The sequence below is a fragment of the Caenorhabditis elegans genome, chromosome V (assembly GCF_000002985.6).
Source record: "Caenorhabditis elegans chromosome V".
In the NCBI taxonomy this organism is placed as follows: domain Eukaryota; kingdom Metazoa; phylum Nematoda; class Chromadorea; order Rhabditida; family Rhabditidae; genus Caenorhabditis; species Caenorhabditis elegans.
The window spans coordinates 11,234,620-11,256,360 of NC_003283.11; the positions used below are offsets into that span (position 1 = coordinate 11,234,620).

At 35.5% G+C, this 21,741-nt stretch overlaps 9 protein-coding genes and 3 non-coding genes across 12 annotated transcripts; 8 read left to right on the forward strand and 4 right to left on the reverse strand.

Moving 5' to 3' along the window:
• The first annotated feature begins 30 nt into the window (after nt 1–30).
• T19B10.5 (PDZ domain-containing protein) lies at nt 31–2,813 on the forward strand. The gene is made up of 7 exons (NM_073451.9): nt 31–229; nt 751–1,172; nt 1,222–1,282; nt 1,333–1,769; nt 1,816–2,232; nt 2,281–2,456; nt 2,505–2,813. The coding sequence occupies exons 1-7, from the start codon at nt 52–54 to the stop codon at nt 2,602–2,604; spliced, it is 1,791 nt and encodes a 596-aa protein (NP_505852.3). The 5' UTR covers nt 31–51; the 3' UTR covers nt 2,605–2,813.
• A 9-nt stretch (nt 2,814–2,822) lies between these two features.
• dvc-1 (DNA-dependent metalloprotease dvc-1) lies at nt 2,823–4,340 on the reverse strand. The gene is made up of 5 exons (NM_001383402.2): nt 4,196–4,340; nt 4,091–4,147; nt 3,867–3,984; nt 3,530–3,818; nt 2,823–3,480 (listed from the first exon to the last, which is right to left on the reverse strand). Exons 1-5 carry the CDS (start codon nt 4,282–4,284, stop codon nt 2,927–2,929), a joined length of 1,107 nt encoding a protein of 368 aa, NP_001369944.1. The 5' UTR covers nt 4,285–4,340; the 3' UTR covers nt 2,823–2,926.
• On the forward strand, nt 4,193–4,441 carry anr-7. Its single transcript, NR_102071.1, has one exon.
• Nucleotides 4,442–5,085: 644 nt separating this feature from the next.
• On the forward strand, nt 5,086–7,160 carry ima-1 (Importin subunit alpha-1). Its single transcript, NM_001392611.1, has 5 exons — nt 5,086–5,144; nt 5,189–5,486; nt 5,536–6,454; nt 6,500–6,672; nt 6,724–7,160. The coding sequence occupies exons 1-5, from the start codon at nt 5,087–5,089 to the stop codon at nt 6,848–6,850; spliced, it is 1,575 nt and encodes a 524-aa protein (NP_001379139.1). The 5' UTR covers nt 5,086; the 3' UTR covers nt 6,851–7,160.
• A 100-nt stretch (nt 7,161–7,260) lies between these two features.
• Nucleotides 7,261–10,107, forward strand: pgap-1 (GPI inositol-deacylase). Its single transcript, NM_073454.7, has 7 exons — nt 7,261–7,469; nt 7,516–7,966; nt 8,010–8,167; nt 8,213–8,564; nt 8,645–8,841; nt 8,889–9,278; nt 9,332–10,107. The coding sequence occupies exons 1-7, from the start codon at nt 7,284–7,286 to the stop codon at nt 9,752–9,754; spliced, it is 2,157 nt and encodes a 718-aa protein (NP_505855.2). The 5' UTR covers nt 7,261–7,283; the 3' UTR covers nt 9,755–10,107.
• Nucleotides 10,108–10,219: 112 nt separating this feature from the next.
• mxl-1 (Max-like protein 1) lies at nt 10,220–11,307 on the forward strand (the record flags this gene model as incomplete). Its single annotated transcript, NM_073455.7, has 2 exons — nt 10,220–10,537; nt 11,168–11,307. 2 exons carry the CDS (start codon nt 10,220–10,222, stop codon nt 11,222–11,224), a joined length of 375 nt encoding a protein of 124 aa, NP_505856.1. The 3' UTR covers nt 11,225–11,307.
• Nucleotides 11,308–12,327: 1,020 nt separating this feature from the next.
• Nucleotides 12,328–12,462, forward strand: T19B10.14. The gene has a single exon (NR_069472.1). It is a non-coding gene; the product is annotated as an Unclassified non-coding RNA T19B10.14 (non-coding RNA).
• On the reverse strand, nt 12,328–12,505 carry T19B10.13. Its single transcript, NR_069471.1, has one exon. It is a non-coding gene; the product is annotated as an Unclassified non-coding RNA T19B10.13 (non-coding RNA).
• Nucleotides 12,506–13,526: 1,021 nt separating this feature from the next.
• On the forward strand, nt 13,527–16,335 carry mam-4 (MAM domain-containing protein). The gene is made up of 7 exons (NM_073456.4): nt 13,527–13,819; nt 13,874–14,097; nt 14,155–14,568; nt 14,811–15,339; nt 15,494–15,650; nt 15,698–15,765; nt 15,809–16,335. Exons 1-7 carry the CDS (start codon nt 13,774–13,776, stop codon nt 16,135–16,137), a joined length of 1,767 nt encoding a protein of 588 aa, NP_505857.1. The 5' UTR covers nt 13,527–13,773; the 3' UTR covers nt 16,138–16,335.
• Nucleotides 16,336–16,415: 80 nt separating this feature from the next.
• Nucleotides 16,416–16,592, forward strand: T19B10.12 (uncharacterized protein; the record flags this gene model as incomplete). The annotated part of the gene is made up of 1 exon (NM_001129543.3): nt 16,416–16,592. The coding sequence occupies one exon, from the start codon at nt 16,416–16,418 to the stop codon at nt 16,590–16,592; it is 177 nt and encodes a 58-aa protein (NP_001123015.1).
• A 203-nt stretch (nt 16,593–16,795) lies between these two features.
• Nucleotides 16,796–17,910, reverse strand: srsx-33 (G-protein coupled receptors family 1 profile domain-containing protein; the record flags this gene model as incomplete). The annotated part of the gene is made up of 5 exons (NM_073457.2): nt 16,796–16,913; nt 16,964–17,165; nt 17,211–17,588; nt 17,651–17,754; nt 17,801–17,910. 5 exons carry the CDS (start codon nt 17,908–17,910, stop codon nt 16,796–16,798), a joined length of 912 nt encoding a protein of 303 aa, NP_505858.2.
• Nucleotides 17,911–19,393: 1,483 nt separating this feature from the next.
• Nucleotides 19,394–20,461, reverse strand: srsx-31 (G-protein coupled receptors family 1 profile domain-containing protein; the record flags this gene model as incomplete). The annotated part of the gene is made up of 4 exons (NM_001028596.3): nt 19,394–19,523; nt 19,570–19,914; nt 19,961–20,198; nt 20,248–20,461. The coding sequence occupies 4 exons, from the start codon at nt 20,459–20,461 to the stop codon at nt 19,394–19,396; spliced, it is 927 nt and encodes a 308-aa protein (NP_001023767.1).
• Nucleotides 20,462–21,741: the final 1,280 nt, after the last annotated feature.

A 21,741-nucleotide genomic window follows, 5' to 3' on the forward strand; every position in this document is an offset into this window, starting at 1 on the left:
TCTTTTCATCCAACTTTTTTCTGTATTCAGATCTTCATTCCACATAACATCATGGGTGGTCAACCTACATCACTGCTTTTACTACTGTCACTTGTACAATATGTAATGGCAGATGATACATGTCTTAGCAGGGGACAACTTTTTGGAGTCATATTTGGATCTGTTGCTGCTGCTTTCTTGATTTCAGCTGCTCTTGCTATTATTTTATACATTTGGTACAGAAGATCAAGTGAGTTTTATATTCTTCTATGTATTCTAAAATAATTTGGGTAAGCTTTATCAAAAATATAATTCAAAGCTACAGAAAACCACACAGAGAAAATTAGGTGCATATCAGATAGAAACTCACAAGGTAGGCAGAAATTCATTCAGGCACACGTACCTACCTGCCGCTCTTTTGCAGTTTGGGAATATTCTGACAAATTCAGATGCAAAGTGTCGTGCTTATCAGTGTCTAGAACTTACTGGGTTCCGCGGCTTGTTATAGAATTAAACAGTTAAACTAATTTGTTATGTATACTTTGGCAGTAGGCATGCGAATAGGCAAAAGGCAGAGTAGGTTGTCTTGAATTATAACTGTTTTGTCATTCCAATAAAATGTTTGCAAAAATATGAATTCATTGCAAAAGATGAAGATACTTTTAGTTCAGAAACAAAGACGAAAAATCAAAATACAAATAATGAAGAATTTTGATTTGAAAAAAACAATACTTTTTGTACCAAATGACAACCTTAATAACAAGTTTTCAGGTACAATTAGAGAAACAGATGAAAAATCAGCATATGCCAACGATGCCTGTGACGTCGAAGATAAAGGATGTGATGCTCCAAAATCAATTAATAAGGACAAAATGACAATGATTGATTCATTCAAGCTGAAAAGGAAAATGGAAGATTCAGGAACTCAGAAAGCATACTCTATGGAATTTTTGAATGAGGTCGAGGGAAAAGTTGGTGTCCAACTACGTGGTGTAGATATTGGAGGACTTGGATTCAATATTCAAGGAAATATGAATGAGGGAATATTCGTGAAAGAAATCATCTCGAAGGGAATTGCTGAACAATGTGGAAATATTTTAGTTGGAGACAAAATCAAATCTTTAACTATTAACTTTGAGAATATGGTTTATGAGGATGCAGTTACTCTATTGAGTTATTCTTCTCCATACAAGGTAAGTTCACAACGATATTCCTACTCATGCATCATCAATTCTTATTCAGGTGAAGCTCGAGCTTGAAAGAAAACTTTCTGATTCTGCATCAGTCAGTGATAGTGATGATGGTAAGTGGAACGTTCTTATCAATTAGACATTTATCAGTTGTATTCAACAGACAAAGAAATGAGATACCACCCACTGTTCCGAAGCAATACTCTTACACATGTCCACTTTAACCCACTGGGAACCATTTCAACTCCAACATCAATTGCTACAACTCCACAAAGATGTACTTCAACTGATTCCAAACAGAAGCACGCATTGCCACCACAGAGAGAAATCATCGAGCCAGACTCTACAACTTGTGCAGATGATAACAGTCAAGCTCGTGATGCTGATAACAGTCGAATGGATAGCAGTGATTACGGTAGTGATGGAATATCGGATTGTCGAGAGAGCACAGCAAGTGATGGAACACAAAAGACATTGAGCGATAGAATTGAAGTTACTGATATCATATTTGATAAGGTAAAGTCTCCAACTCCGCCACCATTGAGAAAGTTGGAGCAATGCACCGAACTGCCTCCAAAACCAAGAAAGATGGTTTCCAGAGTAAGTTTGAAAATAGTTCGATCAGAAAAAAAATTAAAATTTTCAGTCACCATCACCAGTTAACAAACCACCACCTTCTCCAAAAGTGAGCAGAGCAACTAGTCCAAAGAAATCTCAACAAGTGGAAGATTCAACTCAAACAACCCAACTCTCCGCTGAAACTAGACCAACACAGACTGAAAAACCAATTGCACCTGTTCCACCACCAATCAGCTCAATTCCAGTTAGAAAGGAGATGGAAACACAGACTAAGACTCCACCACCAGATCAAACTGTAGTCGAAAAGATTGTTGAAATAGCTCCAGTCGAGATTAAAGAGGATGATTCAAAGGGTCCAGAGATTACTGAAGCTAGAATTTCAAGGATTCCAAAAAGATCAGATAGCATAAAAACTCCAGTTATTGAGAGAAAGTTGCCATCTTTACCTAAAAGTGTGACACAAAGAAGTCACAGTGCTGATAAGGTATGTATTAATTTTAAAACTTAATACTATTATATTGGTTTTTTTCAGAACGACAATGTGTGGAGTCGGTTATACCAAGAAAAGAAAGGAAATTTACGAAAAACTCGTGACGTTTCTTCTCCACCAACTGCACACACATCTGGAATTCCAACACCGTCAAGATCAAGCATCACATCTACAGTAACTGCTACAGTAGGGAAGACCCCCAGCACAGATAATGAAAAGTATGGAATTGAAAATGTTGAATGCTCATTTTGAATTTATGATTTCAGATACGGTACATTGACACGCGAGAAGCGTGACCGTTTGATGGCGAACGACGCAGAATTGGAGAGGCAGAGAGAGGAATTGAGGAAATTGGGAGTTTTATGAATCCCATCCACTACAAGATGATTGTTAAATTGTTCTTTTGGGTATTTCACAGACATATTATTTATTTATTTTTATCTTCCATTTTCTCGCTTCCATCTTCCAATTCCAGATCATAGACACAAGTGCACTTACTCTTGCCTTTCGTCAAGTTGTACAGATTTACTGCCTTTTCACGAAAATCTTATATAAATAAAAACATTATTTTAAAAAAAACTTGTTCAGTGGATGAATCTTTATATTCTTAACCGTAAAATTCTGTTGACATGTTATGGGATTGAGATAAGTGTAGTACATAATAAAAATTACATGAGTATAGATAGCTTCACCCGAGACAGTAATCCAGATGTCCATGAATCAAATTTTCCATCACCTCCGTGTTACACGAAGGACAAATCACCGAGTTGTCCGAAGCGACAAATGAAATTTCCAAAGCATCATCGTCCATATCTTGAAAATCATCATCGTCACTGTCTCCAAGATCTATGACTTGCTCTGCTACTGGTGCTGATGAAGGAGAAGTGAAATTAACAGGTGGAAGGAGGCGGCTGACTCCTCCAGATGTACCACCAAGTCGGTTCCCACCAGAGTTTTGAGTTGCTTTTGGATATGAATTAAGAAGCGATGAAGTGGAAGAAGAACCTCCAAGTTTTTGACCACTCCCAGTGAATAAGGACGTTGATGGTTTAGTTGGAGATTTTGAAGTTGAATTGTCCGAAGAATTTTTGCCGTCCTTTTTGAAGAAGTCATCAAGCGTCACTCTAGGTGGAGTAATAGTTTTCTTAAGAGCGGGGCCGCCAGATTTATTTTTGTCGTTTGTTCTCTTTGATCCTTTTCCTTGTCCATAGCCTTCAGGTTCCTTAACTTTCAGAAAGTTACCTGAAATGTAAAAAATGAAAAAATATTTATTAGAAAAATAAAGTCTAACCTCCACAGCTTTGCTGATGTTGACTCCACCATCTATCATTCGGTCCGGGTGCTCGATTGCAGGATCTTTTCACATATCCAAAAAATGGGCGACGGTCTCTACACGGTCCACTACATCTCCACCAATGTTGTTTGTAAAGCCGAACTTCGTCATGAAAACTGTGATAAATCGTGATATTAGTTCCACCAGCTTGGTTAATTCTGTGCATATGGGCCTGGAATTGTGGGCCGTGACCATCACGATCTCTATTTCGTTCTTTAACAAAAAGATATGCGTGGATCATTTCATGCTGAAAATGTGCTTGAATCTAAGATTGTGATGTCACTATTGTAGTTACCAGCAGGGTCTCAACAAGATCACTTCTCGGTCTTAATGTCAACAGGGGTTTACTGAGCCGAATCGAACAAAGTCCTCCACGACCACCACGAATTTCATATGAACATATTCCGGCACATCTGGAAAAGTGATCAATAAAATATTTTGTGAAGTGTGCCCACTCGGAGACGCCATTTTTTGCTCGGTTGTCAAGCAACGCCAACAAAGCTTCCCAATTTCACTCACGCATACATACGGGGACTCCATTTCACTTCGCAACAGGCAAGAGATCCACCGAAAAACCTAGAATTTAGAGAATTTATTTTCGCTACCTCAATATTATGAATCTACCTTGCATCAAACTGGATGAACAACGCGTGAATATCCGGGCACGGATCCGAAAGTTCAAAAGACGGGTCTACGAGAGAGCTGCGACTCATTCTTTGTGGCTGCGGAAATTATGTGAACGATGGAGATGTGGAAATCGAGTAGAATACTGTAAACTTTTATCCATTAGAGAGGAGGAATACTTTAATTATGATAATAACTTCAATTAATGCAATATTATTTCATACCAGGGAATAAATTCATTTTTGTGCTCCTTCTAAAACGATTACAATTAATTAAATTCAGAGAAAACAATTATATTCAATTGTAATAACATTGAAACATCTCACACATTTTATTTGATCCATTTTTAATTGTTTTTAAAAATCCAAACACCAAAAATGTTTTCATTACCAAATTTTGGAAAAAAAAAGAAATATGTAAACTTCAAAACTAACTTTTGAAAAAATACAAGAACAGAAATGAATAAATAAACGAATCGGCTTACATTCAATACAAATGTTTTTGTTGGTATTTTTGTAGAGGAGGCGGTGCCTCGTAAATCGACACGCAACCAGTGCGCGGGTTTTTTGCAACCCCGCCGCATGCGGTAGTTACTGGAAAACTGTTTTCCGTTGACCTAACTGGCGGCACGCGGGAAATAATTCCACTTCTTTTCTATATTTTATGATGTTGTTTCATTACTCTGAAACCGCTCAGATGCGAGCTGCAGATCAGGTTTACAATTTCTAAAAAAAACTCCGATAGATTTCTTTCGAGGTCAAAATAAATAAATCAAAATCTGGTTGGTCACGTGTTGACTCTAATTACATACATTTGAGAGCTGTAGTGTTGTCTTTTCTTTTAATTATTGTAATTTTCAGTTATTTCTCATCTCACTGAAGCTATTTCAGAATGGGAGACGAATTCAGGCCATCGCATGAAGAGCGTTCAAAAATGTATAAATCGAATGGTGAGCTTTTAAGGTAATACCTTATAAAATTGTATTATTTTTAGTGCGTGATCAAAATGAGATGCGAAGAAAACGACGTGAAGATGAAGTTCAAATCAGGAAAAATCGCAGAGACGAAAAGTTCGAAAGAAATCGACAAATTACCGTCCAGCGTTCTTTGAGCCATGAGGAAACTTCGGAATTATTAAAATCAGTAGCAGACGGTTTACAAAGTATGCAGGAAACTACAATTCATGAAGCATTGACAGTTTTACACGAAAACTTGAACAACACGGTGTGGACTATTCATGTGCTCGTCAAAGTCCAAATTCTTCATAAATTATCAGATGTCTACTGTAACCGGTGAGAAGAGAAGAATATGCAGTTGAGAAAAATGAAATTAGTTTTTTAGAGTCATAAGCCAGACGACGCGATTGCTTATTTCTCGAACATTGCTCAAAATTAGTGGAATTGACGAGGTGAAATACGAAAGGTACTCTTCCGATGACAGATGCATTCAATCGCTGGTTTTCAATATCTCGACATATGGTTCAAGTGAAGACATTCTATGTGATACATTTCAGTCGATAGCATGTTTTATCATTCGCAGTATCACTTACCGGAATCTGGCTCTCGACTGTGCAATTGTTTCAGAGCTAATCGACGCGAGCACGATAAATATGAGCATAATTCTTCATCGATCTCTCATGTGGCTTGTCTTTCTATTCTGTGAGAAACTAGACAGATGCAGTCCCCATGTGGACGAAATTGCACCTCTTCTTGAAATTATTTCCAATGGAATACAGTCAACAGACGCGATGGTTCAGACAGATGCTGCTTCATCATGTGCTTCATTAGCGGAATGGCCTCCAATTTATCATTACATGAGTGATCTTAAATTATGTTCCAAACTCGTCGCAAATCTGAGAAACGATAAAGGAAATGCTCGTCCAAAAGTCAAAGCTGGAATTAATTCAATTATTCAAGCAACTGGATATTTTACCGAAGAAATGATAGATGCTGGATTGTTGGAAGTACTCAAAGGATTTGTTAATGTCAGCTATATGTCGCAGGAAGTATGCTTTATCATCTCCAATATTTGCGTCGAAGGCGAGCAAACAATCGATAAATTAATTTCATCTGGAGTGTTACGAGAAGTTGCTCGAGTCATGGAAGCTTCCGAATATCGTTCTCGGCGAGAAGCTGCGTTTGTCATTTGCCATTGTTGCGCTTCAGCAAACCAGAAACATCTCGAATATGTTGTTGAATTGGGAATGCTCTCTGCATTTACAGATTTACTGACGTGTATGGATGTCTCTCTCGTTTCCTATGTAAACTTAATTATACCGTAAATTCGTTTAAAACATCTTCTTCAGATTCTTGATGCAATTTACTTACTTCTTCAATTTGGTGAGATGCGTTTATTACCTGATAATTCGAATCCGGTTGCAATAAAATTGGAGGAAATAGGATGTCGTGAAAAGCTGGAATTCTTATGTGAAAGTCAAAGTGTAGATATTCATGCTCGAGCATATACCATTATTGATAGGTAAAATAAACACAATGGTTGCACAGATTATAATTAAAATTACCATTTTAGGTTCTATGTAGACGACGATGCTCCACTAAATGATGATCCCTTTGCTGGTTATCAAAGGAACAATATTGACGATACTATTGAAAAAATGATACGTGAGCCGATAATGGACCAACCATTCTCATTTTAGGAACTAGCATAAATCATTTATTTATCATTTTAAAGTAGAAAACTTTCAATTAGTTCATTCTTTTTCTTACCAAAATTCTAACATCGAATAGTCATTTTCTGTACACTAGATTTCCATGTTCTTAGCTGCCAACGTTATTTGCACCAACATATTTGATTTGTTGCGAGACCGTTTGAGTAAAGAACATTCCTTGCTTTCCTCCACAATTTCTTTCTTGTCGTTGTCATGCGCTAAAAGTGCTAAATATTTTCCGGATATCTCGCTTCGATTAAACTTCTATGAAAAAGTTAAAAATAAATTAATTTGCTTTACTTTCCTCCCTCGTTCCATTATATTGCTCTTGGTTGCGTTTCCATTTAACAATATTAGATGCTTATTTTTGAGTTGTTTTATTTTCACTAACCTTTCCAGAAGCTTCAGATTCTAGGCCATCATGGCCACGGGTAAAGCGGAGATCCGCAGGCAGCGGGAGAACTGTGTGATCTTCGCAGGCATCACGTATGGCATCATCTTCACTCTAGTGGCAGTAGTTCTAGGATTTGGTGTGTATCTTCACACTCTTGTTCATCAGGAAAATTCGTGCTCAATGACTTATATGTACAGAAAGTTGGAATTCTTGGTTAGTTCCTCCTTTGAAATGACAAAAATTAACTAATTTTTTAAAGGAAATTCCGTTGTTAACCCCTCAATCGGACAAGTACAGCTTCTCTGTGTACAATGAAGGGCATCGTTGGTGGAATCGAAGTACAATCGAAGCAGGACAAATTCCAGTTCTTTTCATTCCCGGAAGTCAGGGTTCGGGAAAACAGATTCGATCACTTGCATCGGTTATGCAGAATAAAACAGAAATGCGCTATGCTCCATTTTCATTTCGATTTTTCGCCGTAGATTTCGATGAAGAGATGACGTTCATGAATGGACATATTGTGAAACGGCAAATTGAATATGTGATGAAAGCTATTCGAAAGATTCAATCCATGATGCGAGGGAATAGGAAAATAGTTCTTGTCGGTCACTCTTACGGAGGAATGATTGCTCTTTTAACTACTATTTATCCGGAATACCAAAAAGATGTCGAACTGATTATTGTGAAAGGAGCTCCACTTAACAAGCAACGTTGGTTATTGAAAAAAAGTTTAAGTTACAATTTATGTTTCAGCATTAGTGAACGATTGGTTTTCACTGCGTTTTAATTTGTTGTTGGTAAACCAATGGAACGCATTGCAAAATAATAACCTATCACATGTCGGAGTTGTAGCATATTCTGGTGGAATTCGAGACTATATGATTCCAGATGAATGGTCTATTTTGCGAAATGTAAGAGCCGTCATTATGAAAGTTACGATTAAATTTTCTGCACAGGTTACAAATCGACCTCTCTGGGCCATCGACGGAGTTTCGGACCTCGGCGCTGATCATCTCGCAATTCTTTGGTGCAACGAGTTTGTTCGTCATGTTTCACGCGTTCTCTGGTCGTATGCAGAAAATCTCGACACGTTGACCGGACGTCAAGTTGTTCAAAAATTCTATAAGGAAGACGTCGATCGAAATATAAAACGTGCCAAACTAGTCCGACATGTTAATGATGTGCCATCGAAGGAAATTAAAATCGGGGAAAAATACAGAGGATTCAGAGTTAACGAAACCCAATTTGCACTTCTAATCAAACCAAAGCGCTTCGAAGTTTTGTCGGTGAGAGTAAATGCGTCGTGTGGTGAGTAGTTTTTATACTCCTTATTTTTGGTTTTGTGTAATTTTTAGAATTTTTATCAATATAACAATATTATTTTGTAGTGAACTCTATGACCACAGTTCGTTATGATGAATCTATGATGTATTTCAAAAACTCGTCGGATGGTGCAGTGGAAACGTGGATTTATCGAGCATTGGAAAAAGAAGAAGTTCGTTTAGTTCTCGATGTGACAGCTCCCTGTAGTATTGATATTCAAATGAGCCCTCCAATGACAGTGCAGTTATGGCGTTTTTATGAGGTGAGTGTCTCGATTTATGCTTTTCAGAAATTTATAGTTTCTTGCAGATCGTGTTCTCTCATTTACATGAAGTAGGCGGAACCATGATTGTGATTAGCGTATTCTTCGCTATTTTGGTTCGTGAGACACTGTTCTACAGTACGACGGCTGTTTTGTTGACCAACCTTGTTGCCTTATTTTTTGTGATTCACGGAAGTACAGACTACACGGACACCACTACACTCCCCATGGCTTTGGGATATTTCATGGCACTGGGTTGGAGAGCGATATGCTTTGTCGTTGACTGGCTTATTGTGTCAAGAATTGGATTTGTCAAAACAGGACATTTGGCGCTCCGCGATGACAAGTTAATGAATGGCCTGTACCTGGTTGGATCAGCAATCACAATCATGGCAAGAAATGAGGGATCAATTGTTTTGATTATTCTCCTCGCATATGTTAGTAACCTGGAAAAGTAATACAACTTTTTTAATATTGTTTTTTCTTTCAGCGTCATCATCCACGGGCAGTTCTTCTGATTCTCCCGACATTGATCCCATATATTCTCAAACTGGTCGGCTTCCCGTGGTTCTCGACGGATTCTCTTATCGTGTACCAACTGCAATATCAACCTGCATTTTACGCCGGCGGACTCTATCTCTTCGGTCTTGTTTCAAATCTCGGAAATCGACAGATTACTTTGCGATTACTCGTTTACGGACTTGTGCCAGCATTCCTCTATTTAATCACATCGCCTCTCGAACTATTTTCCGGATTCACCCTCATCATATTCAGCACAGCTCGCTTCGTTACATTCCCATCACGTAAATCTGTCACTCCTCCTGTTCCCGAGCAAGAAAGAGTTCAAGTGGAACAACCACGTCCAATTCAAAACAACAGACAACGCTATAACCTACGAAATAGGAGAAGATAATTTTGTGCCTATACTTTACACCAGTGCTTTTTATACATTTCTACGCCGGTTTTGAGGTTAATTACATGTATAGATAAGATTCTTCCAAACGTGTGGCCAATTGTTTGTCTAAGTTTCCCTTTCCCACCATTCTATTTTCTCATATTCAATTTTTTTATTTCTCTAGTCTTCACTTTTACTACATACTCGTGAATCTTCAAATTTCTTATCCCAGTGTTAAGAAGTTTTATTCGTATTTTTTGGTTTGATCTATTGTTACATGGTCTGTTTTCATATCAATCTTCGATTTAAGTTTTATGTATATATTACCTACATATTATTTATTAGATCTCTGTGATAATGAATATGCTATTAAAACACAATTTACGTGTAAAGTTATTTTACATGGTTCTCATGAGCCTTTTTCTATATCTCAAATTAAATATTATTTACATGTTCACTTCCCTAATGGAAAATAAACCTCAGATGTCTGACATGAGTGACCTCGAAGATGACCAGACAGGTCACTGTGGTTCCGGAGAACACAGCGGGCCGTTTGATCCGAAGCGGCATGCTCGAGAACAGCACAACGCTCTTGAACGACGAAGACGTGATAATATCAAGGATATGTACACAAGTCTGAGAGAAGTAGTCCCTGATGCCAACGGGGAAAGGGTTCAAGCATCGAGAGCTGTCATTCTGAAAAAAGCAATTGAGTCGATCGAAAAAGGCCAATCCGATAGTGCAACGTTGTCAGTTGATGTTGCCGAACAAGAATCAAAAAATGCAAAACTCAGAGAAGAGGTTAGTTAATATTTCTTATTTATGCAATATTGGGGTAACAAAAAATTCTGATAATGCGTATTGCGCAACGTATTTGCCGCGCAAAATATCTCGTAGCGAAAACTACCGTGTTCTTTATATTAATACTGTAGAGCTTAAGTCGATTTACGCGCTCAGTTTTCGAAATGAGTTTATTTTCGAATAGTGACAGCGATACTCCATTTTCCTTTTTGTATTATTTTCTCACTTTTTGATTAATGTTTATATTTTCTCGATAAAAAACTGATTTCAATTTATTCCGAACATCGAGTCCGTAAATCGACACGAGCGCCACAGTAGTCATTTAAAGAGTTACTGTAGTTTTCGCAACGAAATATTTTGCGCGTTAAATATATTGCGCAATAGCATTCCCAGGATATTGCGTTCCTGTAATATAGTTATGTTGAAGTTGATTGAGAATAATTTTTAGAAACTCCCTCCCTCATGCTCATACTTCTGTTGAAACATTTAGTCAATCGCTCTTAGAATCCCTAATAATTCAGATCTACAATCCTGTTTTAATCATGTTTTAAATCATGTTACAGCTCTCATTATTATCGTTGATTGAAATCACGCGGGCTAGCCAACTAATCTCATCAATTTCATTTTCAGATAGCTCGCCTGAAAGCCAAGAAAGATCCGTCATCGTCGCAGTCGATAATTCAATAATAACTACCGTGTATGCATGCTCAATAATGTAATGTAGTACTAACCATTCCAAAATTGCCATAGTACAATAAATGTTTGCATTTTATCCTGACTTTGCACATTATTTGAAAGACATTCTTTAATTTGAAATTTTCTGATTTTTCACGGGATGTTCATTACTGTGCAACTATCTTGATCATAGTCATCAACTTAATCCAACACATTTCAAATGAACTTGGCAATGCTCGTGTGAACATAAAGAGACTGGAAAACAAGTATCGTAGGACAGAGAATACATATGTAAAAATTGTATCTTATAATGTATAATCACTTCTTATCATTCCTGTAATATTAAAGGAACACTAAATTCGTAGAATGCGTATTGTGCAACATATTTGACGAACAAAATATCTCGTATTGAAAACTACAGTAACTTTACAACGATTACTGTGGTACTGGTGTCGATTTACGAGAACTCGATTTTCGAAACGAATTTCTATTCGAATTATTGTGACAGCAGAATTGTGACAGCATTGTTCAATTTTCTTTTTTTTCGTCACGTTTTGTTTTTTTGTTCTCTTATTATTTTACCGATTCACAATTGAGTTCCGTAAACCGACACCGGTGCCACAGTCGTCATTTAAAGAGTTACTGTAGTTTTCGCTACGAGATATTTTGCACGTCAAATATGTTGCACAATTCGCATTCCCGGTATATTGTGTTCCCGTGATATATCAGTCTAAAACTTGGATGAGAGTTGTTTCAAAACATATTATTTCCTGACTGTTCGTGTAAATTTCAAAAGGATCTCTGATAAAAATTAACTTGTAATTTCTAACTGTATTTCTACTGTTCTTGAAAAAGTTTCCAATTGTTACCCTGTTGAATAATAACTTCTGAACAATCATTTTTATAGACCAAAGTAATTTGTAAATTGAATAAGTTTATATGAAGATATTCCTCTTCGAATGTAAATTTTGAGGATTTACAGTTAAACATTTCTTGGATAAATAAAATCAACCTAAACACGACCTGCCAATGTATAGAAAAAAAAATTGCGTTACATTATATATTTATATACATTTCCCTATAAAGTCATACACTTTTGAAATAGTTGTAAATCGTGCCAAACGGATCCTCATCATCTCCGCTTCACCTTCTGAATAGCCAGAAAGAGACAGTTTGGAGGTGAGGAATGAAGTAGTAAAGAAAGCGAGGATTATCGGCTTATCCGGGGCAGGCTTGTCCTATATCCTCCACCTTCGCACAGTTTTGTCTTTTTCTTCCAAATAAGCACTGTTTGGCCATCAACCTCTGTCCTCCGAAATGTTGGCCAAAAATGACTTTGGCGTACTTTTTGGTCTCTTTTTTTTTTTGGAAAAAAACCATAAACTCATAACCAATTGTGCAGAACTTCTGAAAATTTCTTAAAATTGGAATGTGGTATTTTCATTTCAAACAGTTTAATTCGAACTGGAATTACGTAAGAGTTTTGTAATGTACTAGAAATAGGCACAAAAGGCAAAATACCACAAGGGAATCTTCAGCAAAATTTTTCGATGTTTTTTGAAAGTTATTGTCATTTTGGTTAATTGCAAAAAACATTAATAATGCTTTTTTAACGGAAAACTTTGCATAGTCAAAGAACTTATGGATTTTTGATCGACTTCCTGATCAAGGAATAGAACTTGCTCAGAAACTCCGAAGTTCGTATATATATTAAAATATTTGGGAAGGTTTTTGGAGAAATTTAGCATTCTGGATAAAATAGAAACCATATATGACAAATATGAAGTTTCCAAATACACATTTTGCAAAATTTTAATTTTTCAGAATTGAATTATGTCTAATGTCTACTGAAACATACAGCTTAGAAAACATTATTGAAAATTCCGTTGTCTTATTTGTTCAAATATGATTTATTTGATTTTTTTCTGATTATGTTAATTCAATTATACTTCTCAGGTAGAAAATCTACGTAAAAAACTAGTGTAGGTACAAAGTGTACATTTTTTCCTAACAATCCCGATGTATTTAATGTTATATTGAAGTACTTTTATAATTCTTGGATACCAGTATCTTCCTATCTCACAATATCTACCAACCTTTCATTTCACAATATTCATCCAAAAAATTAGCATACATTGTTTGACCAACCCAGATTTTGCCGGTATTTGTTTGCACGCGATGCGGTCTGCCGCTGATATGACATGTATCTGAAAAGAGGCGATGGTTTAGGATTTCATTGCAAAACAACGACAACTGCTTTACTGATTCTTTAGCACTGGTCACATACGTTCCTCATCGTTTTTTATAGCATTCTATACTTTCGATCAACGGGATGTGCAACACTCGTTTTTTGAACATTCCAATACTTTAGTACAATTGTTTCCGACCCATTGATGTAATATCCAAGACGAGAACTGTACTATTCATGCGTGTAAATTCAATGAACTTTTAAATCCCGAACTAATCTCTTTACAAGTTTTTTTCCTTTTCGAAGGCGTGTCATTGAGATATCTCACTTATTCTCTTTATTCTTTTGTCTTTCAGAATATCCGGCGTCTATCATGATCGGATCTTTATTATTTCTAATTTTTCTTTTACAACAACCAGGTGAGAAATTACTGTAATTTCGATAATCTGTACATATTATCCATTATTATCCAGGCCCAGGTGAAGCTTGTCAACCTCCTATGCCAGCATCTTCATTTCAAAACAATGGTGTCCCAATGACTGTTCCATCGTCTCCTCAGTATATTCCAGCAAATGGTGCTCCCTTGGATCAGTCAGGACCTATTGCACCACCACCACCACCCTCTTCGGTTAACAATTTGGGAACCGGTACTGATCAATTGGAAATGATTAATTCTCCAGAAAAGAAGAATAATGATGTGAGTGAAGAATTTGCGAGTTTCTTTCAAAACCAGATAATTTACTAAATGTTTTAGATCACTCCATATCCAGGATACATTGCTCCACCACCAGAACCCTCATTCCCAACCTTAATCGACAGCGTGGATGTTCCACGTGTAAATCAACAGTCTTCCAACACATATCGCTCAGAAACACCTCTTCAACTTTTATCTCAAGACACTCGTAGAGATCTTTCCTGTCCATCTGAGCTCACTACAATCACTGACTTTCTCACATGCATCCGTCGACTCTCTACAGTTACTTTGGATGAACATAATATGCTTTGCGACTTTGAGAAGGATTCTGGGTGCAGGTTCAAGTCAATTTCCAGTCCTCTTAGTGTAGGAAACTTCCCAAATGCTGACCATTATCGAACGTTTGCCACGTTGGCAGGCCGCCCAGAAGAAGAAAGACCATCGGGGAATTTTGTGTTTTTCATTGAACATAGGGTAAGGTATTCTATGAACTGTTGGAAAAAGTGAGCAAGTTATTTAAAAGTCTTTTACTCCTTATTAAAATTATTTATTTGTTTGTGAGGGTTTCTTTAACCTCGAAAATGTATCTTTCCACATCCACTAGAAAATAAATAGGGCACTCTTGTGTTCAGACTTCAAACAGCTGTTTTTACGAAATTTGAAACTTTTCTTCCTGTTTGAACAACTTTTTTCAAAGTGCAACATTTTGTTTACAGGGAACAGATGCGGAAGATGAGTTCATTATGTCAACTCCAATCACATGTCAAAAAGGAAATGGCGTTTTAAGATTCAACTATTGGATTGTTGGTCAACAAGACAAAGTAATGTTACGAGTATGCACACAGAATCACCTTTCAAGATCATGCACTCAATCGATTGCTTACACCCCATCAACCTCATCAATTGCCATTGAAGTTGTGCACCCGAATTCCACATTCTTCGAGCTCGAAATAGTTGCATCAAATATAGTCGATCCGGCTGTAATTGTGTATGATAATATTGAATACAAAGCAGATCTTTGCGAATGGGACAACAAAAAAGAAGATGCAACACAAACAGAAGATATTGTAGACGAAAAGCCCGTGGCTTCGGTTGATTCCTTCTTTGAAGCTGAAGAGCGCCAAGAGGAAAAAGATCCGTCAGAACAAGAAGAAAATGGAGAGGAACTGGATAAAGTAGAAGAGAACACATTGACCAAGCCTATTCCATCCAGGCCAATTCGATTGTCACCTAGAAGAGCTGAAAGTACGTTTTTTTTCTCCGAAATTAGGGCTATAGGGACCATTCCTTGTCCTCAACAAAGGGACGAGAGACGAAGTCATTATTCTTCCATACAGTGAATCGAGGATAACATTTTTGATCATTGGACCAAAGATATAATAATTGAAAATAATTTCAGTGGAGCAACTAATATCCGAGTTGACAGATGAGCATGGTGCCAAGGAAGTAGAAAATGCTGAAGATCGAGATGAACCCCAAAGTGTTTGCAAGCTTCTAAATTGTGATTTTGACAGTGACATGTGCATGTACAACAATTATGTGAATGAGAGCATGAGGTATTTATTTTCTTGTAATTCTTTGAATTAGAACATTTTTTATTCAGTGTATCTCCGTGGCAACTTGGCAGTAATAGAATAGGAAATCCACACACTGGAGTCAGAGAAGGCAGTGGTTGGTTGACAATTATTATGCAAGGGTCATTTTAATTTTTCAGGATTTTTATACGTTGGAACCGATAGCCCTGCGGATTCAAAAATAGTAAACTATATTTTGGAATCTCCGGATCTTTCAGTCGATGAAGACTTTCATTTGACAATGGATATTTACCGTCGTTCAAATGATATCACTCTTCAAATTTGTCTCGATACTCCATTTTATTGTCCTTATACAGTTACTCCATTCGAAAAAGAAACAAATTGGATGGAAGGAGAAATGTTTTTAATTCCAAAAGGAACATTGAAAGTATATATTCGAGCTATTCAATGGAGAAGGTTCAAATGGCTTGCAATTGATAATTTGAAGGTTACTTCTACAAAATGTTAAAGTTTTGATTAATTAATTAATATTAATAACTTATTAATTCACTATTTCTCTAGATGATAATGATTTCTAGAATTTCATTTAATCGTGCAATTTATCTTCAGAACAATTCTGGTACCTCGTCCCAATTCTCGTATTGTGTCAATAATCTTTGAACATTATAAATTTCTTTGATATAATAAAACCGAAAAAAATATGAAAATATATGAATCATAGCGAATTATCCGAAAAAACAGAAACTATAAAAGAAAGGAAGAGTTTCGTCAAAATTGCATTGAAATATGAATTTCTATTCCATTTTCCTTCTCATCCTTCTCTCCCTATTTTCCATCCAAGTCACTGCCGAACCCCCTCGTTGTCAAAGTGAGAATCAATGCAAAACGGATTCAGTTTGTGATGATGGACACTGTCTTACTGTTGATGAGATGTTCGAGAAGTATGGAAAAGGAAAGATTTGATAATTTCTATTGAAAAAAAGTCTGTGAAATGAAGCATCTAAAATGATAGTTTCCCTCAAGTATAAGGGACGTAAGAGACATGATAATATTAACAGTTTATAGCATATCGAAATCGAGTACTGCATTAGAATTTTAAATTAAAATTAAATTAGTTTTATTAAATTTCAAAATCCAGTAAAATGAAGAAAAAACAAACATGAGAATTAGTATTTTCCACTCATGTTTTGCCTTGTTGTACTCTTGACAATACTCGTTGTTGGTTTTATCTTCGCAAGATCTACTTTTCCAATAAGTTTTCTGATTGCTGATCGATATTCCGAACTGAAAGATAATTTTGAACTTTATGAAAGATTATAAAGAAATAATCTCACTTTATAGTGTAAAAAACAAAAACATTGCTAACACATGCCAAGTTTAGTCCAATTCCAGCGTAGATAGAAATGATGTGTTGATTCTCAATATTTTCCACTAAATGTATACATCCAATGTTGACTACGGTCACAGTGCACCAGCCAAGAATTACAAAAATTACGGTATACAAAATTGATTTGAATACGGTCTTCAATTGAGAGGCTCAAAGTTTCATTATTTATTTTACGTATTCACTGTTTGACATACCATTAGCGGTAACTTTTTTCAATTTTATATAAGTTGTAAAGTAAATTAAAACTACTGCCACATTGATCAGAAGACCTCCTTGATTGAACAGCTCAAATGAATTTCCTGACATGGCAAGTGGAACTTGACAAATGACCATGGTTTCAGAATCTCGTTGAAGAAATGATATAACAGTGATATAAGACGTGTAAATTATTGGAAATGATAGTTGGATGCAAAGATAGAAACTTGGTCTAGAACATAGTTGACGGTAGAATACAGGTAGCTGACAAGCTATTAAACGATCAATTCCCATTGAAAGTAGAAGTGGACCACTCATTAGTAAACCAATCGTAGATGGTAGGAGAAGCCAGAAACAAAGCTCTTGGGAGCCAGGGCCTGCAAAAAGGAGAGAAAGAGAGTGTGATGTTACCAAGAACGTGACAGTGAATTTAATATACCTTGATAAAACAGTTGAAAATTGAACACAAAGTGCCCGCAAAGATGGAGCATGTCAGCTATACATGTTAATGTTATCAAGTAATGACATGGTGAATTGAACTTCCTGAATCAAAAAAAGATTGCAAAATATTTCTAAATTCCTACCCTACCGTTCCTTCAGAAAGCACACAACCATCACAATGTTCCCAGCCATCGAAACAAGTGCACATAATAAATAGAACAAAGCGATTGGAATCAAGAGTGGAGAAATTTCAGGCATAATTTCTGCAACTATTTTTATGAAATATTACTTGTCGTTAAATTAAATCAAGGGAAAGGATTGAATGAAATCATGGCTTTTGAGTTTTTATAAATCTAATTTTCCTCAAACAAAAAAAACGGAGAACGAAAGATCGAAGTGGGATTTTAAGATAGTGCTCATATTTTAATGAAGGACAATTATACTGTTTCTCCAGTTCCTCACTTGTCAGTTTTACGCCAGACCTGATTATTCTTATATCTGTCTCTGATAAAGCCTTAGACACATCGTCACAAGTCACTTTGGGATTATTCAGTAGATGGGCGTATTGGAAACATTCAGAGTTTTCAAGTTTGAATAACAATACAGCTCATCATGGGAGGCTCGGAGGTTACCTAGTCACATGATGTCTCTTTTTTGCAATGGTCGCAAAAACCCCACAATTCAATTTACGATCAGAAAAGTATCTCCATTACATTGGCATTAATTTATTTTTCGTTAATATGGGTTCGCATGATCAAAAAAATTACAAAAGGTTGCAAAACATTGATATCCGCAGTATATTAAAATTTTCCTATCAATTAAAAAAAAACGAAAACAGAAAATTCCAGTTGTTCTAAGATTAAAACAATATCTTGAAGATCCCATCTGACGAAAGAACAGTAGACTTCACTTTAAAAAAGAGAAACTAAAAGAAAATCGAATTTTTACGTTAGACAATTTCAAATATCTTTTCAAATAAAAAACCTTAAACATCCCACATCTCAAAATTAATTGTTCAAACATATATTCATTCGATGATCTATTTTTCGTACTTCATCCTGGGTTCAGTGATCAAAAGGAAAAATAAACATTATGCTTCTATTGAAAAAAAATATATCAAAATGGAAGTACATTCAAGGTGTAAATATTGCAGTATTTGTTATATCACACACCCACAACACATGCTCTAACTCGATTTCGAAAAAATGCATTTGTTATTTTTAAAGATCATTACTATAATAAAAAATGTCTGACACACACCACAAAATTCATATTTTGGATATTTGTGCCCAAGAAACACGCTCACTTCATAATTGGGAAGGTTGTTGGAAAAAATTATATTTTTAATTTGTTCTTCTTTTTCAAGTTTGCAGAAATGTAAATATTAATGAACTTAAATCTTGGCGGAAATAAGAACTTGTTTTTTATCTGAATATGAAAATATAGTAAATTCTCAGAATCGAAAAAAGAATTGAATATGGCAAAATTGACTGAATGCCGCAAACTGAAATGAAATTGTAAAAAAGGTAAAATAAAAACATCAGAATCTTTATGTTATTTTCCTGCAAGATTTTTGCATAATATACGAGGTTCAGTACTAATACCATCTCGATTCTTGAAATTTAGGTGTCGAGTTATGTATAGCAAACACCTATTTTTATTGAATACATAAGTTTTTTTTTCAAAAAATAAATATCAAAAAGTTCAAATAAGAATCGTGTGAAAAAGTAAATTCTGGGGCTCAAAAATGAACAGTTGCAGGAGATACTATGCTGATTCTTTTCGTAATTACAGATGGATCACTTTTACTGACATCAGATGAATGAATCTTCATTCCGAACAATCGACGAATTGCCGAACGATACTCTGAGCTGAAATATTTGCATTTTCAATTCTCCAGTTAGAAATAAAACCTACTTTATCGCATAGAACACGATGACATTAATTGAACATGAGATGTTAACACCAAAACCAGCATGAATCGATATAATTTCAGAAGTGTGTCTGTCTTCTATTACTCCAAGTGCAATTGTGTTTCCAATTGTTACAGTTGTCCATCCAATTAATACAACTATAACAGTCAGAGCAATTGATTTGAAGACATATCTCATTCGATTTGCATCTCTTTCTTTATACCCTCGGAGCACAAAATAAGTATAAGCATAGACAATTACAATTTTCACGTTTATGATGTTACTGGAATATGTAAAATAACCAAAAGCTTGTCGTGGAAGAGCAAGAGGAGCCATACAGATTATTTGACTGAAACAGGAATTTAACAATTCGACTTTCAATATTGGCCACTTACGTGTTGTAATCAATAAATTGATATCCATAAATCATCAAGGCAGAAGTGAATGTTATTGGAAAAATTAATTGAATGCCTAGATACACACTTCCATAACTTAGTAGAAGTCGATAGGTTATTGGAAAACGACAAGCAATTATTCTGTCAATGCCAATAGCTAACAATAAAGGTCCACTAATACAGTAGCCAATTACTGTATGAATCATCATGAAGAAGCATGCTGCTTGACTTGATTTATCTAAAATTAAAAAAAAAAGTTATTTCAGAGTGAAAGTTTCTTGACCTACCATCGTTAAACAATTGATAATTGAAAACAAAATGCCCGGAAACGTGAAACAAGTCCGCCAAGCAGTTTAAAGTAATCAAATAATTGACGGGAAGTTTGAATTTCGATTCCTTCAAGAACACCAGAATCATGATTCCATTTCCAACAACACCGACAATAGCACACAAAAGGTAAAATAAAGCAATTGGCATAAGTGGCCAGTTTGATTCCAACATTTTGGTAAAATTCAGTTTTTGAAAGGTCTGAAAACTCAGTGTTCAATTGAAGTATAAAATCATTATGATTAGAAAAAAATAAAAATAATCCAGGTAAAAAGGTAAAAGGGTGAAACATCTAGACTTCCGGTTACTGAGTGAAAAATCAAATATTAGTTAGTCTATTCATTTATGTCTGTACATTATGTCTGTAATCATTTATGTCTGCCTAAAGTACCACGTACTTTTGTAATTCAATTTTTTTTCATTTTGCCGAACTATGATACAGCGTCAAAAATTTGCCAGATCGTTCAATAAAAAGTATTTCCAGCTTCTAGTGTTAATGTCAATTTTTGTAAACGAACACTGCTATATAATATTATTTTGTATTTTTAGAAATGAAAACGAAACCAAAATCTGGGAATCGTCTAAATTGAAACTTTCCGCCGGACGAGCTTCTGTCAGAAAAACACTGGGCGACTATCTTATTCATATTTAGAACAGAATCATTAATTGCTTTGGTTAGTTGGAAAATACTTGAGCAACTTTTTTACATTGAAACTTCTGATGATAAGTAAAAAATAATGAAAAGTGCCGAAAACAACCAATACTTTAAACATAAAAAAGTCATAAAGACCACACTGTACTAATCATATTCATAAATTTTTAAAGGCAATTACATGGGAAATTCAATTTATCTTAATTATAAATAAGCCGTCTTTGACCTCAATATAGCCTCTCAATAAATCACTCGGTCACATAAAGTTATTAGGTTAATTAGGAACTGATCCCTGTATCAAAAACTAAAAATCACAGAATTTTATGTTAGAACTAACTAACGTGACAGCTACGTGACAGAAGAGATAAACTGGTATGGAAACAATCTTAAAAGAGTCAATTGATCAGTTGATGATAGACTTCCTTCTCATCATTGCTTGGCCAGACTACGTGCTAAATCAAGTACGCACAAAAGCAAGAGTCACACATATCAAACTAAATTAGTAATTCAATGTTTGCCCTTTGGTAATTTTTGATTAAGTTATTTTTAATTTTAGAGATTTTATGAAAAATCAGGTGGCAGGCTATTTCCAAAAAGAACCTGAAAATTTTGTAATTCATGTGGAATAAAAATATCTGGAAAGCCAAACTAAATTACCCAAGACATTTCTTACGAACCTGTTAGTGTTTTTGTAGAAATGCACTCAAAATAATGCAAGTAAATTATAGTTTTTCATAAAAGTTTCGAATAGTAAGTGCGAACTGACATCACCAAAATAATTTGGTATCCCGCTCGTGGCAGC